The sequence below is a fragment of the Scatophagus argus genome, chromosome 19 (genome assembly GCF_020382885.2).
Source record: "Scatophagus argus isolate fScaArg1 chromosome 19, fScaArg1.pri, whole genome shotgun sequence".
Taxonomy (NCBI): Eukaryota; Metazoa; Chordata; class Actinopteri; family Scatophagidae; genus Scatophagus; species Scatophagus argus.
In genome coordinates this window covers 8440567-8458065 of record NC_058511.1, presented here as the reverse complement: position 1 = coordinate 8458065, position 17499 = coordinate 8440567, and the positions used below count along the sequence as shown (strand labels likewise).

The 17499-nt window shown below is 41.9% G+C and overlaps 3 protein-coding genes and 1 non-coding gene across 7 annotated transcripts in view; all 4 read right to left on the bottom strand.

The window, feature by feature from the left end:
* utrn (utrophin) overlaps positions 1 to 6472 on the bottom strand; it is a 159672-nt gene extending 153200 nt beyond the window's left edge. Inside the window, exons 1-2 of the mRNA XM_046372941.1 lie at positions 6007 to 6472; positions 4020 to 4166 (exon numbers count right to left, since the gene is read on the bottom strand). Coding sequence (XP_046228897.1) covers positions 4020 to 4092 — 73 coding nt within the window. The 5' untranslated portion in view covers positions 4093 to 4166; positions 6007 to 6472. The remainder of the gene's footprint in view (positions 1 to 4019; positions 4167 to 6006) is intronic.
* A 2069-nt stretch (positions 6473 to 8541) lies between these two features.
* Positions 8542 to 8624, bottom strand: trnal-uaa. The gene has a single exon. It is a non-coding gene; the product is annotated as a tRNA-Leu (tRNA).
* Positions 8625 to 9507: 883 nt separating this feature from the next.
* On the bottom strand, positions 9508 to 17242 carry LOC124050828 (syntaxin-11-like). Of its 2 annotated transcripts, none has more exons than XM_046373717.1 (2): positions 17121 to 17242; positions 9508 to 11898 (listed from the first exon to the last, which is right to left on the bottom strand). In XM_046373717.1, exon 2 carries the CDS (start codon positions 11891 to 11893, stop codon positions 10991 to 10993), a length of 903 nt encoding a protein of 300 aa, XP_046229673.1. In that variant the 5' UTR covers positions 11894 to 11898; positions 17121 to 17242; the 3' UTR covers positions 9508 to 10990. The 2 variants fall into 2 exon arrangements, with proteins under 2 accessions (XP_046229673.1, XP_046229672.1); XM_046373716.1 differs by lacking the exon at positions 17121 to 17242 and adding an exon at positions 12750 to 12920 and having other exon boundaries at positions 9512 to 11898.
* On the bottom strand, positions 13340 to 16914 carry stx11b.1 (syntaxin 11b, tandem duplicate 1). 3 transcript variants are annotated; one of them, XM_046373713.1, is made up of 3 exons: positions 16782 to 16914; positions 16318 to 16693; positions 13340 to 15182 (listed from the first exon to the last, which is right to left on the bottom strand). In XM_046373713.1, exon 3 carries the CDS (start codon positions 15173 to 15175, stop codon positions 14279 to 14281), a length of 897 nt encoding a protein of 298 aa, XP_046229669.1. In that variant the 5' UTR covers positions 15176 to 15182; positions 16318 to 16693; positions 16782 to 16914; the 3' UTR covers positions 13340 to 14278. The 3 variants fall into 3 exon arrangements, with proteins under 3 accessions (XP_046229669.1, XP_046229670.1, XP_046229668.1); XM_046373714.1 differs by adding an exon at positions 15484 to 15543 and having other exon boundaries at positions 16318 to 16821; XM_046373712.1 differs by lacking the exons at positions 16318 to 16693; positions 16782 to 16914 and adding exons at positions 15484 to 15543; positions 15700 to 15770.
* Positions 17243 to 17499: the final 257 nt, after the last annotated feature.

Sequence of the window (17499 nt, the reverse complement as noted above, 5' to 3'; positions counted from 1 at the left end):
GCGTGTCTGTATGCTGCTAGAGCTAGAGCCACACACACACTTAAATGCACATGGACCTAAAGAGGCAGAGTCCCACAGACAACCGCACCCAGGGCAAATGTTTTGGCCAGTGCTTCCATTCCCAAATTTCCAGCCAGAACTTTGCAGAACTTGTTTCCTCCCACTTCCCAGGCAGCAAAGAGGCTTACACAAACACACACTTGTGTCTATATATTGCTGTGAAGACACATCGAGCTGCATTCCCTGTGGGCAAGTCGCTTCCACAAATTCAAAAATACACTATGAGAACTCTCACTGGCCACAGACCCACACAAGAAAGTGAAGCTCGAACGCCAAAGGCAAAGAAGTAAAACAATCAAATTCAGGTCATGACATCTCAGAACGAAGGGGCGGCCACAGTGAAAGCTCCTTTTGTTTTGATCTGTGTTTCATGCTACCCACACATCCACACCCATTATTATGTATTGGCATAACCCGGCATACCACTGCATTCACTAGCAGTTAGAAAAGGCATTTGCTGTCATATCCAGGTGGCAAATATTGCTCCAGATAACTTTAATGTTTTACCCAATTAATTTCAAATAAGTAATCCGATCCGTTCTTGCACACACCCCAACTGAAACATTTCAAACTGCTCGGTCCAAGATGCTGCAAGAGGCCAAGACTAGAATTAAAAACCCATGACATGTGGCTGAGCTAGTATGGCGACAAGCCTTCAGAGAAATCTTTTTTCCACACCCAGCACACCCTCGGTTCGGTGACAATCACATTGCTCTCCTTTTAAAAACAGCCGCGTTTCACTCGTTGTTTTCTTCATACTGCATGTCACACCCAGAGATAATGTGTAGGCACATGCTGAGAGGGTTAAGAGCTCCAATTCTACAATGGCATTCAAATTCAAAGCTGATTACACTGAAGAAGCTGCAAGGCACCCACCAAATCTATCTGTATAGATGGAGTACTGCTGCTATCCTTTTATATATCTGCACAGATATAAAGTGAATTATATGAGAGAATAATGAGCAAAGGAAAGGAGAGGCAATAAATGGAAGAGGAAGATGGAGAAGAACAAGACCAGGTCAGGTAACCAGAGCTGTGGTTCTGGGAAGGCTCTTCTGCCACAGAGCTCTCAGGTGACAAATAAACAGAGATGAGAAGGTGTCAGGTGAGTGTCCATTATTGTGTAATGGTTGTTAAACAACAGCCTCGAACCCTGCGGATGACATTTGACCTTTCACATTTGTCTGCACTCTGGAATGGACAAGGCGGGGTGAGGAAGTGCGCTGACAGGATAGGTAGACATGGAGGTTACAGGGTAATCCAACCAGAACTGTCTGGAAGCACTCCTCAACACCTGTTTCAGCTCTTTTAGAACTGCTGCGCCATGTGGTTCTCAACAGAGTTCTGCCTGTTAGGTCAACTTTAGGGCTACAGGCAATTATTATGAAGACGTTCAATTTACACTGCTATAAAACAAAGAAAACCTGCTACACATTGTAGTGATCTCACAGTGGTACCAGTTTACAAATCTGACACACACCATGGAAAATAACTATAGTGTAGGGTTGCCACCAACCATCATTTTCAGTAGTGATTCATCTGGTGATTATTTTCACAATTAATGCCGAGAAAAAAAAAAATCTCACAATAATTTCCCAAAGTTCAAACTGACATCTTCAAACTGCTTCTTTTGCCCAACCAACACTCTAAAATCCAAAGATTTACTATCAACATTTAAAAAGCTTCAAGCAGCAAACATGTGCCATGTTTTCTTGAAAAATGGCTGAAATCATCATAAAAATAATTGTCGACTAACTTCCTTTCAAGCGACTAATCGGGGCAGCTCTTGGCTTCAAAATAAAAGAATGTGTTTACTCCCCACAAGACTGGGATGGGCATGTTGTCACTCAGTAACGAGGACAACAAACGAGATACGTGCACGCATGCTGTTTGACGATACACTGCACTGTTGTGAATAAATCTTCCAGCCATTCAAAAGCTCCTGCGTGGCGTGGAGATCACATGAACAAGTACGCTAATGCTTTTCTCACAAGGCTTGTCTCAGCTGTGAAAACATCCTTCCACCTGCCTGCCAAAACACACACACACACACACACACGCACGCACGCACAATTGCTTGTCAATCACCTGCTTGTTAGGCAACCTCTTTCTCACCATCTATCATCTTGACTCAATTTGTGACAGCAGACAACATCGCCTTAAGTTGTGATAGGATCAACGTTAGTGATCAGTCTCCATAGCTGATAAATGGCTTAGCACCTTAAAAGGCCTTGATTTCTAAAGCAGTAATGCGCGCGATGACAGAAAGAAGAGCATGTTTTGAAGGAGTGTATTTTCTCTGAAGGCGAAGCAATGCATGCAAATTATAAAAAAGAAAACCTAATTTCAGCCATACTGACCTCAAAAACACGCCACACAAATCACTCCACAAGGTGAAGGTAACATGAACAGTTGGGCGACGGCTTGCAGGTTTCCTCGATGCACATGTGCTCTGCTATTTTTTCGCGGAGTTAGTGTGCGGCTAAATTTTCCCCTCTTTGCCATAAAAGAAAACATTACTTCTGGTGTTGCTAGGGAAACCTGAATCTCAGTAAGAAAAGCACTGTGGTCTGAACACAAGCGTTGTAAATTACAAACTCCATCGGCACGGTGGAATTCCAGGCACGGAATCTGGAAGTACTCTGAGGCCGGGCGGGTAAAGAAAAGCTGGCAGAAACCTGGACTGGACAGGACTGATAAAGCTAAACAAGTTCCTTATGGTTATTTTTTTTGTATTACAAAATTTTGAGGAGAGAAAGACAGACAAACAACCAGGATGGGGAGCTGGCGAGGGAAACCAAAGACATCACAGCAGCACATGCTACCATGTTGGATGGATTCCCAGTTCAACAGTCTTGCTAACATGATCAAACCAATGGAGGTCACATGAGGCAGTATTTAATTTTGTGAAGTATGAGTCTAGGGTACTATGTTTGACACATATAAACAAAGTACCATATGTTTGCTTGCTTTCTCTTGCTACTGTGTGTAATGTACTACAGTACAGCAGCAAGATGTGGGCTGTGTACCACTTTTTGTGTATGACATTTAAACTGAGGTATTCATTCAATACTTCACTCCGAAAATCATCATTATTGTAAACTTACCACATTATCTACCAAATTCATTTTACCCAACGTTTTAAATGTGGAAGAGTCTGCCAATATTTTTTTCAGCTCAATATACAAGTATTCATATACTCATTTGACAGTTATGAAGCATGAAATACACACTAGGCTGCTTTCTTTAAAATGATTACAGACTGGAGGTGTCGGTTTGTCTTTCTTTTCTGTCTCCCTCAATCACACCAACTCATTTTTAAGCAAACAGAAATTCCACCTTTGACCATAGATGGACACATACAGTATCACATGCAGTGTTATTACACTGCTGTTGAAAATGCACACTCTTGGGAGTCTGTGCGTTTGCCTCTCTCTCTTTCTCTCTCTCTCTCTCTCTCTCTCTCTCTCTCTCTTCGAGGGTGGCGTCTACAAAAGATTAACCTATGGAATGATCCACAGAGAAAAGGATCACAGGGCGCGGCCCTCTAAACCCATCCCTGCATTCTTGTCTTACCCTTTCTGTGCTGCCATTGGTCACCTTTCCTGTTACTTTCTCTTTCTCCTCTCAAACATGTCACAATCAACCATCTCCTGTTCTCGTCATGCCTTTGTTGCTTAGCTTTGCCTCTGTCCCTTTTGCCTTGCCTCTATGGGAACTGAGGTTAACCACGCACAACCGGATTTCTGGCTCTGTCAGTTTCCTCTCAGTGGCTGCTTCTTGTCCACGTACAGCAAAATGTACTCTCCTTGCAGTTAAATGGTTTTATTTCGCTAAAGAACCCCTCTGTGATCTGACAGCATCTGCCCCTATACGCATGCTTATGAGCTCTGCAAGCGGTGGGTCTTTATATGGAGCATCGAACATTAATCATGGCCTCAAAGCTATTGAAACCATACCTGATCTCCACTTGATGATGTCGTTGAACTCCTCATTGGCTCCTCCCTCTGCGATGTCACCATGCGATGCCATGGTGGTAAATAAATTCAATGCTTTACTGGTTGAAACTGTGTGCTTCTTGTCATGCGGCGCAACTTTTTCTGCACCTGTAAGTGAAAAGACAACAACACCATTGTCGCTCTGTTCTCACAGAAATGTAAAACATTTAGGCCTTCCTTTAGCTCCTTTTGCTTTAATGTGACTTCAAGTAGTGGAAGTAATCTCATAGAAAAGCCTGGAGGTGTGACATGCACAGGAGCTGCACACACAGAACATTCAAACATGGTGGCAGAGCACGCAGGAAGACTTCGCACTTCATGAGGAACGCTGCAGGTCGTTAAAACACTTGGAGCTGTCTGAGACCTGGGTGTTGTGTTGGAGACATTTGTGTCAACGTTGTTCGGGAAGAAACAAACTGGTTTCACACCACGGTCTTAGGCTGACTATATGGGAGCTAATTTATGTGTAAAATGACTCCTGTAAGAGTAACTGATGAGGTAATAATGGGACAATCATGTTGTGGGCCCACCAACAAACTAATCAATATTTTCAGACTCACCCAGCATAGATATTAGTATTTGTGTGTTTGTTTTGGTTCCCGCTAACCGTCACAGCCAGTCTCTGCTCTTGACGAACCAAATACTTTCTGCTCATGTTCAGCTCTATTGAACTTCATGCTGAATTGCTGTTTGTTTTTCTTCCCCTCTGGATAAGGAGCAGGATTGTAATGAATTCAAACTGATTTACATTTAGTCTCTCGCTTTTCCGGCCCCGGACAAGAATTACAGAGCTATCTGACAGCATTAGTCTGTGTGGGATGGCAGGGCATGACTGCATCCAGTGGGGTTAGGTTTACCATCATGCAATCACGTGATGCTTTTCACTGGGTCAATTAAGTTTTCAGGTTAATGATACGATGATTTCTAATAAGCGATGAGAGTTTCCTGCAGGGCACTTATGAAATGTTATATTACACTTAAGCTGTGTTTGTTTTCTTTGCAGTTTTCCAGTTTCACAAAGGATGCTGTGATGTGTGCACAACTTTCAGCAGCTCCAAAAATGAAACATCACCTATCATAATCTCCAGATGTTCAACTTGACCTCGTGCATAGGTCAGCTGGTGCTTCAGCTTCATTGATTATCTTCTGAGACCTGCTTCTTATTGCAAACTTAATGCTTGTGGTCTGTTTTAATTCAGGCCATGCTTTCATTTAACACTCCACCATGTCCACTCCCAAAAATAGCTCGAGTTTACCATGAAAGGAGTTTATGTGCAGTTTTATCGAGCAGCGCTTGGTGAGTTACAGCTCTTGAGGGATGATGCAAGACCCAAAAATAACATCTGTAAACTCAAGGAACAGACAGGCCAATCTATCTTGGTGGTGCCTTTGCAAATTTCGGTTCCTCTTGCCGTGAAAGTATCAGGGTGAGCTTTGACAACCGAGGCAAAACAAGTGAAGCTATACAATCAATCAGTTCAATCTGCACTGTCTGAGGGCGTACAGGCGTAGCTGTAGGTTCACTACTTTCTAGTTTGCTTGAGTTGAACAAGCGTCAATGTTCAATGAATTTAAGGCAAACGCACTGCGCTTCCTGATTTTTAAAAACACACACAATAATGTTGCCAAGGAAAAATCCGTGGTGTCCTTGTCGTAGTTAATGTTTATCTCTCAGCTATGACTGCGGTATTTAAAGCTGACTTTCTCTTTGTCGTGAAGCAATTTGATGACTGCTGTGCACACCAGCAGCTAGCTACGTGCAAGACTTCATGTCAAGCAAAAACACTGACGACTGGTTGTGTTTTTCAGCGTTTTAAATGATGAAGTTTACTTTACTCACCCAGAGTCAGACCTTGAATTTCAGAGCAACCGCTGTATCCAGTCTCTACACACTGACGGTTAACGTTACAGGTCAGAAGCATTTCATAGATCCAAATAACACACTCACCTCTGCTGTCACCAAGGAGGCAGGAGACGTGCTCCCTCAAAACAAGTCCAAAACGTGAGCGGAGTGGATAGAAAAGTACGACTAAACTGTATCAAAAAGTCGAAAAGTTTTATTTAAAAAAAAGTACACCAGTCCACTTAATTTAAGGCATTTTCAACGAGGTACGAGGCGCTCTCCTTAACTTGACTAACGTTAGCTAACTAAAGGGAAACGTCCTCAAGCGCATCCAGTCTCCACAATGTGCCAAAAAAAAAACTTCAAGAGACGCCTTTTTGTAACGCAAAGCAAAGCAAAGCTACCGTAGTCTTAAAAAAAACACACGGCGGGCTGTCTCTTGAAAACGGAGAGATGGTTAATGCATTTCAAGGATGAACACCGCAATACCGTGGGCTCGGGTCCCTCAACTTTGTTCCTGTTGCTTGCTTGACTCCTTCTCCCTGCTGCTTTCACGGATGTTAAGTTTGACAGAGGCAGCTGAACACAACGGAAATGCTAGAACTTTCGAAGTAAAAGGGTTTAGCGAAGGTCCAACTTCGGCTATCACCGTGATAGCCGAAGTATTATAAGATATTTTAATGAAATAAATTCTAAGAGGAATGACATCAGTAATTATCGATAACTGAGCTACTGAGCGCCTTTTCACTCACGACACTCAGTGTGACAAGCGACCCCTTGAACGTCCTGTTAGTTTTATTTTGAATGTGTTGAGCGGAAACACAGTGTTGACTTCGGGTGACTTCACACTGGTCTTGAGTTTTTTCCCCTCTGGCTGTAAAAGTTTTCCTGACGCGGAGATGGAAACATGGCGCGGTGGGCGTCACGTGACGTTAACACCAACGAAACCGGTGAATCCCACTGGGAAACGCAAGATAACTTAGTGGAATGGAATAATAACTGTTTTTTACTACTTTTACTGACTTTTACTACTTTTTGTGGCACACTACTTAAATGGCTGGAATGATGTAAACTAGAGGTGAGAAAATTCTGATTTTTTTACTCAAGCAAAAATGGCAACATTACAGTAGGTTACTTAAAAACTCCATTTGAAGTCCTACACTGGATATGGAAATGCTCAAGTACCTCAAAGTTGAGAGCAAATGTATATAAAGTACTACTTAACTGCTTTCATACCACAGAAAACGTCTTGTGAGAAATCACCTCTATTTAATTTCCATTATTTTATATTAAACGTGTTGAAAATATAAAACAGTGCGGGTCAAAAACAATGAACTTTATTTAGATAGCACCTCCCATACATTAAATACAAACAAACAAACAGCAGTTAAAATGTGAAAACACAGTGGGAAAGAAAGGAAGTAAAAACACAGTAACAATATAAATAATCAGAATAAGCAGTTAGCATTATCATAAACCCTTCCACTACTTCTTGCATCAGATTTCATTTTATTATACTGCATCATGCATTGGCCTGAAAAGAAATAACTTTTGCAATACCTGCAGGGACTGAATAATAGATTAAGGCCCATTGGAAAGAGTCTGTGGGGCTTAAGGGATGCAGAGATGTTGATCCTCCATTGTAAGTCCTCATCCTTCTCTCTCACTCTTCTCAGAGTTCTTTTGTGGATGTTTCCTCACACAGTTGAAAGAAGAAGCTCCATTTCACAAATTAATACTCTCTTAGGCTTTGAATGCCTATCAAGTGACAGCATATTTATTTAGAGGTGGGGAGCATAGAGGGAGGCAAGGGGACAGATAGAAATGCTCCAGCTCACTGACATGTACTGCCATTTCTTTGCATTTATTTGTGTCAGAATTTAGGCAGGTCAAGATTTGTTTCTATACTTCTTAGACCCATGTGACTACAGTGCAATAGACATTTAAACCTCAGTTCATTTTCTGTGAAGTTTTGCCTGCAGCAGATGCGTCTGATAGGGCATTCACAAGTCCAAGGCATCGCCCTTGCAGAGAAATTACAGGGGTGAGCGTGTGTAGGCCTTCAGTGGGCCTGTGTTGGACTCCAGCCCAGACGCTACAAGCAGGGCTTAGGGCGCCCTCTTCTGCACCAATGGTGCAACTACTAGTAAGGACTACTACTTACTACTACTTCCTATAGACTTGAAAGACTCTGCTAAATGCAGCGTTAAGCGACAGCTATTCAAAATATAACGTAACTTTACGTTTACGTTATATTGATATATATATCCCCTCAAATAACGTAGCTGAAATTAATTATTGGTATCATCACATAGGCACATTCATCAAATGTGCCAGCAGGAGGTAGGCTTGTACTGTAAAATAAATATCTAAATGGATAACTTTTTAACTGTCACAATGATACTGCGTATGAAAACCAACGTTGTAGTCTCTTTTCTGAAACGTATTGCCTCGTCTGTAATTAAGCGCATCCGATGGGAAAGCGTTAGAGCTGAACTGTAATTATTGCTTGGTTCGCGGCACCTCCGAAGGATAAGCAATGTATAGATACATGTTTCATGTTTCACTATCTTTGCACGTTTATCTATGTTCTATGCAATCTGATTTAATTTAGTAAACAGAGACGCCAATAAAATACTTTACCAGGAGTGGGGTTCGAACCCACGCGGACATATGTCCATTGGATCTTAAGTCCAACGCCTTAACCACTCGGCCATCCTGGTGTATACACAGCACCTCCGCGGCATTTGCACCATAAAAAAGAGGGATTCATATGTATTTAGGTTTGATTTTCAAATGTTAATGAAAACCCACTGTAACAATAGTACCATATCAACAATGTCCCACGAGAAAAAGCTGTGGCAGTCCCTTGCACACTTTTAGCAGCTAGCAGCTAACTTGAAGGGTAGCAGACTATAGCGCATAAATGGCAGAAAAGCGAACTTGCTAATGTCGTGTTTGCTGTCAAGACGACGCGGCTTTAATACAAACTAATGTTACCGTCGTAACTTCAGGCTGTGTTTAAGATACAAAATGAAACACCGCAAACAAATACATCAGCTTGCAGGCTCCTGAGAATCCCCACTATGTCTATCGTTATCACCAGAAAGTCAACTGTTAGCTATCTAACTTGAACCAACAGCTAAAACGGTTAGCACAGGCTAACGGATAGCACAACTTAGCCCCGAGCAGGACTGTAAATGTGCACTACACGACCACTACGCTCTTATTTCAGAACAACTGTTAAAATATTGTTTCCACATGCCGTGGCCACACCACGGCAACAACCAAAGCCAAAAAAATAAAAATAACACAAAAAAGAGCCACTGGAGTCATCCACAAATTCAGGCAGGTGAAGTTACCTAAGCAGATATGAGACCCGAAATGCATTGAGAACTAATGTTGCTCCTGGGTATTTATGCGCCCGTCCGTAAAACTGGACAAGAGGGAGCAAAACGTATCACTGCGTCACTTCTGTCCGACTCCACCCTTCCGCACAAAAAATAATATTATAGAAAATTATTGTTAATATACTTGACTAATTCGGATATCCGAGGAATATTATCAACCTAAAATATATAAATAAATAAAAATAACTTTTTCAGAGGCTCTCAGTAATATCCATGCAGCTTTTATTCATTGTCAGTAGAAAAGAAGGCAGCCATCCTCAAGGGTTTCCTTTTCTTTTTCCTTTTGTCATGTAATCTGTTCTTATTATAAAACTAAAGGCTGGATTAACCAAATAAGCAACTAACCCACTGGCGCCCAAACACTTATTCATTGTGTGGCATCTGGTTTATTTAAATGTTCATGGTCAAATTTAGCTTTGTTTGGGAATATGTAAATAACATGAACAACTGAGACACAAAATAAACTGATCCAATAAAGGATTAATGTGTGTGTTCTTTACCATCTGATCTCGAGTCCCATGTTTTAAGATTCAGGGCTTTTATTAATTCGGGTGATGTTCTTACTACAGTGTTACATATTGTGTGTTACATATGTTAATAAATGCCTCACAACAAACCTAGGACCATGTAGCATACCAAGAATAAGACCTTCACATTGTGCCAAGAGAAGAATGAAAGAGTCTTAACAAGAGCCCAGGAGATTATTTTTTGCTCCAGTGCCTATAGCAGGTTAGATATGGTTTTGCTACTCTTGTTCATGTTAATGGTTGGTTATTTTTCAGCAACAAAACTAAACGGCTACAAAGGCCTACTGGACTCAGGACTACACAGTCTGACATGCCCTCTCATTAACAGCTAATGGCCATGATTATTTTATTGTTTTTAAATCAGAGAAAGCCAAAATTATGTCAAAGGATCAGATTACACGTCTCCTCTCCGGTCTCAAGTTTCAACGCTTCATCTGACCCAAAGAAGAATCTGGAAGAGCCAGGTGATTTTTCTCTTTTCCTCATTCTTTGGTTGGCTGTGTGATGTCATTTCTGTCTCTTAAAACTTAGTGTCTCTATTGTTTGAGGCACACTCTGTATTTGTAATATATCTTATTCAGTCCTCCATCACCATTCACATCAACTTGACATCTCAGACTAAATTTATCTTTTTTGTCACCAATGTGATTCAACTTTGGCAATTTCAAGTTTAACCTTCTCACATCAGTGTTTTTTAGTGAATTAATGACTATTAGTGACTGCTAATTTACTTTAACTCTGCATGGTTGTAACTGTACTGAAATGATCTTATCTGTCACCGGTTCTCTAATTCCATCATTATTGTCACTCATCTCTCTCCTGACTCCAATTATTCAACATTTCTACAGACCACGTGTAGGCTACTTCTTATCCCCGTGACTCAATGTACTAAGCTGATGTTCTGTCAAGGATGACCAATTGATTTTAATTTACTACAACACAATTTTATTTTGTACATCAGTACACTGAATCAGCTTAAATTAAAACAACATCCTTTTAAAATCTAGACTTCTCTCATGCAGATCGACACGCATGGATTTACCATGAAGTAAGTACATGGCATAACATTTCTTTCCAGCTGTCCAATACTTTCTTCCAGGTTAATATTTAACTTTAAACCATCCATAAAATTGCATAAAGTCAAAATAAGCCTTAAAATGGTTGATTCCGTCTCCAACAGTGTAGACAAGAGCAACACTGCAGAAAAGGATTTTTCCTCTTGTACTTTAGGGCCTTCTTAATATGAACATTGATGTTTTCGACATATTCCTGGGTGCCACGTACATTACTCTCAATGTTATTGAGTACGTATCCCTGCTCCTCCACCAGCATGGCCATTTGCAAGAACAGATCATGCACCTCCTTCAGCCTGACCTCCAGTTCCACCAGCTCCTTGTGTCTGCCTTTGATCTCACACATTGCCCAACGGGACGAGCGTGCACCTCCAGTCTGCAGGCTCTGGGACAGCTCAGCCCATCCCTCACCACCTTTGTCCACCATCACATCCAGCTGGTCATCAGTGATTTCAGTTCCCAATATGGCAGCCTGCCTCTGAATCCTCCCCCGACATGTCATCCTTTGTTTCTCCTCCGCCTTGTTGTAGTCACTCATGACACCATGGAAGGCATGGGTCAGCGTGTCATACTGAACTTGGGTAATTCGACTAACAGCTGAGTTGGGACCTTCTTTGGCCTGCACCTGGCTGCTCTCTTTACCCAGGGCCTGAAGACGGGTGTACAGGGCCTCCCCACGTTGCTGGATTCCCCTGGCAATGGCGTCAGAGTCCCTTTTGAGTAGGGTGAGGCGCCGCACAGAGGTGCCAAAGCGTTCATTATGGGCGCTCAGACGCTCCACCTCTAAGCGGAGTAAGGAGATTTCCTTGCGTATGGACTGGGCCTCCTTCAGGATGTTTTCGATAGCTGAGGAGTTCTCAAACACCACTGCCTGTTGAGAAAGAGTCAGCTTGTCTACGTCATTCTCGGGTTCATAAAACTCTGGATCGTAGTCCTCCTTCTCCTCACTAATGGTCTGCAGCCTCTCCAGCATGTCCCGCATTCTGCCTGAGAGACGAGAGTACAAGACATTGGTCACCGCGTTTGCATGTAGTCTAGCATTTGGTCCAATGTACTCAGTTTCAGGCAGGTTACATGCTGGTTACAAATACATGCAATTCACAATTCAAAGTTAGCGTCACATGTTCTCTGTGCGTCATATTGTGGGCACCCTTGTTATGGTGTAACTGCGGTCTTATTGAAAAAATACAGTTTTTCTCATCAAAATGGAAAATGTGACATTGAGCTTTGATTACCGTCTTGCCAGAAACTACACAACCCACACAGAGCAAAGATATCAGTAAACAATGACTGGTCAGTTTATCTGCAGTATGTTTTCTTTCTGCAGTGAACAACAATGACACAGTCACCGCTCAAAGCTTGCAGGAATGTATTCATTTAAACCAGGAACAAGGAAGACTACCGGTATGTTTTTTGAAAAACAGACATTTCTTCTCATAGTTGGGCTACAACAGAAAATAGTGCCGTTCAATATTTGTTGATCTAAGTGCCTCTCAATATGATCATTTTGTCAACCTCATGCTGTCAGAAAACCTTTAAGCGCTGCTTGCCTAAATCTTTGCCACTGATTTTTTCATATAGTCTGAGTGTACACAGAGAATCAATTTCCTCATACCATGTTACAGAAAAAAACCTGTGACACATTTAAAAGCGATCAGTGTATGTTAAAGTATTTAAATGTCTTCTTTTCAATGACCTTTGTATCAGTCTCAGTCTTTCAAGCACTAGTACTAATTAACTCACATTAATAATCTACATGTCTTCAGCTGCATCTGCCACCTGTGTAATGAAATAAAATGAATCAAATATCATCCAGGTATCAGTTCAAAGGATCTTACCTGTCGTGTCTTACTAGCTCCCTCTAAGTCAGAAAGCAAGTAAATTTCTTCACCGTGTCTCACGCTCATTTATTTGGTCCAAAGCGCTTAGGAAACACATCTTCTTATTCTGGTGGAGGAAGTTGTCTGCTTTGTGTTCAGAGTGTGTGTGTGTGTGTGTGTGACAGCCTTCCCAGGTGACAGGCCTGCCTACTGCAACACACAACACTTCCTTGAATGGAGATGCATTTTTTTTCCCTCATCTTCTGTACACTTCAGGAAACAGGACACTGGGTCAGCTCAGTGAGACAGCATTCCTGTCATATAACACTTCTGAGTTTTCATGAGATATCTATTGAGGAATCAGACTTTATGACCATACGTTTGTAAAGTGATGATATCTGTATGTGTATTGATTTGTGTGGCCGGGGTGACATTGGGTGGGGGGGGGCAGGATGATCAGGAGGCCCACAGTGGGATTTTTGGCACTGACCCCCATGTGAACTTGAATTAAGAACATGTGTTGCTGTATGCCAAATAATTGGAACACGTCTTTATTTTTACGTGCTTATGTAAATTTCATGATCTAAGGAAACAAACCCACACTCGCGCCAGTTTTAATAGAACTTTTTATGTAATATACATGACACCACAGAAGAAAGACGGATGACACAAAGGTATTATCAGAGCCATAAAATAGAAGAAAAGTAACACATTAAAAGACATCACAATACATCAGCTGTGTGATTCCTGCACAACATTCAGACATCCTAAAACTGCTGGCACTCCTCATTTCCTGGAATCCTCAAAACAGATGCTAAATATAAGAATAACTCGGGTCTTTAACAGTGTTGTGTAATGTCGACACGGAACGGCTAATTAATATCAACCGAATAATTTCATAATTTTATATGTAGCCTATAGTAATCCAGAGAACATCACAATCTAATCAAAAACAGTTGAACTGATACATTTCTAAATTTTTTTCTTTCAACAGTAAATCTAAGATATCATATTTGCCTGTGCGTTGACACATAATGACAAATAATACGACCTGCATGGCTGCAGTAAGATGCTAGAATTGTTTCACTGAACTTGCACATAATAACTCGTATTTGGGCAATTTACAGCATCAGAAGCTACTATGTAAGGCAGCATGATGAGGACAGATCAACTATGAAAAAAATTCTGCTGTTTCAAGAAAGGTGGTCTGACGGTCATAAAACTGTGGTGTTTGGTAATTCAGCAAGCTATAAAAATATGAAAAACATTGTCAAATACTATGTTTCATTTTGTTTCATGTCTGCATCACACCTCAGTCACAGGGGGTGTGGGGGTGAATGTGGGTGGAGGGGTGGAGTGAGGGGGTAATTAATTCTGATTTTAGATACCTGTCTCAAACCCTCCATAAATACAAATTTTAAATATTTTACCCTATAATATTTGCCTTTCAGTCCAGACACAACAACTTGAACTTGAACTACACTTGTTTTTGGACAGAAAGTTCCATGTTTTGCCACCCCTCTACACATCTCTGTACTCTACAATCATTAATCAAAGCATGGGAAACAGCTGCAAAACATCTTTTTGAAGGGATTGTTTCTGTCATGACGTTTGGCCCTGCCAAGTTTGACGAGCGCATCCTGTAAGTGTTCATCAGTTTTCTGAACGTTGGTTTGGATTGAGGTCAGCATGCTGCCCTGCTCCTCCACCAGCAGGGCAATGTCCAGGAAAATCTCATGGATGCCGTTGATACGAGTCTCCAGGTCTACCAACTCTTGGTGACGTTTCTCGATCTGGGACAGAGCCGATCGAGCCGTTTTACCCTCGCTCACAACATTGTCAGTAAAGATGTTCCACTGGCCTGTCTCAATCATCTCCTCCACCTCCTCTCCTGTCACCTCCCGTCCCACTATCATCATTTGCCTCTGGATCTGGGCTTTACAGTTCTCCCGATGGCTCATCTCAGCCTCATTATAGTCAAACATGGCATCGCGGAAGCCATTGCTGAGGCAAGCATACTGGGTTCTCGCTATACGTGTGACGGCAGAATTTGAGCCATGTACTTCTTCTAGCTTGTGGGCTGTGCCGTCCATTTCTTTCAGCTGTGCTAGCACACCCTCAGCCCGAGCCTTTATATCAGCACCAATGGCATTGGAGTCCCTTTTGATAGTGCTCATGGTGGTGACACCTTGGAGCATGCGGGAGTTCTGCTCACGAAGTCTTTTGACATCCAGACGGATGAGCTGGACCTCTCTGTGGATATCCTGCGACTGGGAATAGATCTCCCCCACAGCGGAGGTGTTGTCAAACACTACCGCTTCATGGGGCAACTCCTCCTCCAGGTCCACATTGCTGAAGGAGTCGGAGGCAGTGGACTCTGCACACTCCATTGGCTCCACATGGCTGTTGGACATTTCCTGCAGGTTGCTCAGTCTGTCCCTCATGATTGGGCTGGAAAACAAAAGAAGGTTACAGATTGTTTCCCGGTCTGGTTATTTTTCTTTTCTATGAGTTGGTAAAATGAATGCCCTGGAAGAACCAACAACAACAACAACACACAGAAATACCCTTTTCTCACTATAAATAGCTTGATAAAACAAGGTGTAAAAAGGACACAAGTTTAAACACACCCAGTGTCTCATTTAAGATGTCATGCACATTTAAAAGTCTGTTCCTTCTTCCTTCAGCTCTAACCCACCCAGCGCCGGCCGGCCTAACAGGTTCTCAAAAGAATAAAGGTGTTGCTCCTCACCAAACAAGTTCTTTTAACTTGTCTGACGTCTGTATGCAGCCATTCGCTTTGACTTTTAATCTGAGACATCAGAATAAGCAATTAGTTATAGTCTGAGATAGGAATTACATTGAGTTTGAGTAAAACTCTGAAATAAAATATTTCCAGTATAATTATGGACGCCAAATGACATTATCAGAAGAAAGTCGAAAGGTTGTAGAACAAAAATTCAGGAACTTATGCATGATGATGATGATGTTGTTGTTGTTGTTGTTGTTGTCATCTCTTCCCATTTCCGGTTAGGAATAATAATCTTTCAGAACAGCCTCTAAACTATTTCTTTGGAAATGTACAATATGAATACTAATATTTATATTGATACAAGTGCTCCTGGTTATCACATTGGAAATTGTTTCTAAACTATGAATTAAATTCTCTTGAGAAAAACTCATGTCTTTTATAGTAGGAATTACTGCTCAGTCTTATGGTCATGATATTTTCAAGGTACATGGCAGCTGACACATGCAGGCATGTTGTGGGTACTTACAAAAGCTTTATAAGGTACATTTATAGTACAAATGGCAAACAATAAAATTATCATTTATTTTGATCACATTTTTAGAAGAAATCACAAAATAATGTCTTTTCAAACATAGCCAATCTCGTGTATAGGCCACATAAATGCATTTTGTAAGCCCTGCTGAGTAGCTATTAAGCCGCCACATAAATCTCATCACATTTTACAACAGACCCGCTGGGTGTACAAAGTAATCATTTCCGACAATATGAGCTGCTTGCTGGAATTAAATTTCTCACTTTCACGCTGCGCTGAATGATTAAAAGAAGGCTCCTTACCTGTTTTGTTCCGATCTCCACAGACATTAAACTTGGTCCTATAATTGAAGGTGGCCGCGGTGCCACAGCACCATCCAATTGCTCAAAAGTCGACTGCTCCGAGCCGCCAGCAGAAACAACGGGGCCCGCATGCGTAATGCAGCTATCTTATGAGTCAAAACTGACATTCAACTGCAGTGTTCTTAAGGTATGGATTGCGCCACGCCATGGGACTGTGATGATGTGACTTGAGGAATGAAGCCCGGTCGGTTGGTCTTTGCGGTGACGCTGCATCTCAAGAGCGTCAATTGGACGGGACGAGGCGTGAGCACCTGGTGCGTATGAACCAGGTGAGTGCCAATTTGGAAGCCCGGGGCTGGTGGTTTGGCGTGGGTCTCTATAAAAATAAATCGCACAAGTAACCCTTGTCAGTCATCACCTTTCAGCTACAGCAGCCTATTTGTGAGTTTTTACGGCACGGATACCTGTCAGTCCTGCAGCCGGTATGAACCAAGCCCCGGCTAAGGTTGAATTAACGTTTGACATTTTCCCAGCCACGCCCAAAGGAGAGAGCAAGGAGATTTCTACCTACCTGTATCGCAGACTATCTGTGATCGATCATATCATTGTAACACACAACTAGTGACTGGCCTACATATTGGCATCATGCGCTGGAGTAGTTGAAGTAGTTGAACTAAACATAAATATGACAGTAATTTATGAGTTAGTCAGAGTCATTATTAGAGGTAATGAGGGTGGGACATCTGATTCCCATGCGATCTCGTTTTATACTGGACAGGGCAATTCAGGCCTCAAACCCCTACCTTCCCTTTGATCGTTGGGTGACACATGCCATTGATTTCCATGTGCCTAATCGCACGTATGGCCAAAGGACGAGGGCTAATTACTGAGGAAGCCGAAGTCTACTTATTTTATACAGATAATCAATGGGATTCACAGGGATTCACACAGTGAGCTGAAACATAACTTAATTTAGAGTTATTTCTATTGCATACGTTACTTTCGCATGTGATAAAGTGCCCACCTCCCCCCAAAAAAACACGTGAAGGCGCGTGCTTATAACCGTGAGCACGTCTTCAGTCTTCCTAGACTGATGCTTTCAGGTGTCCCTCGGATTTCCAAAACACAAAGCCGGTAATTAACAATGAAGTGCAGCTATAAACCCTATCCCATGCCGCAACA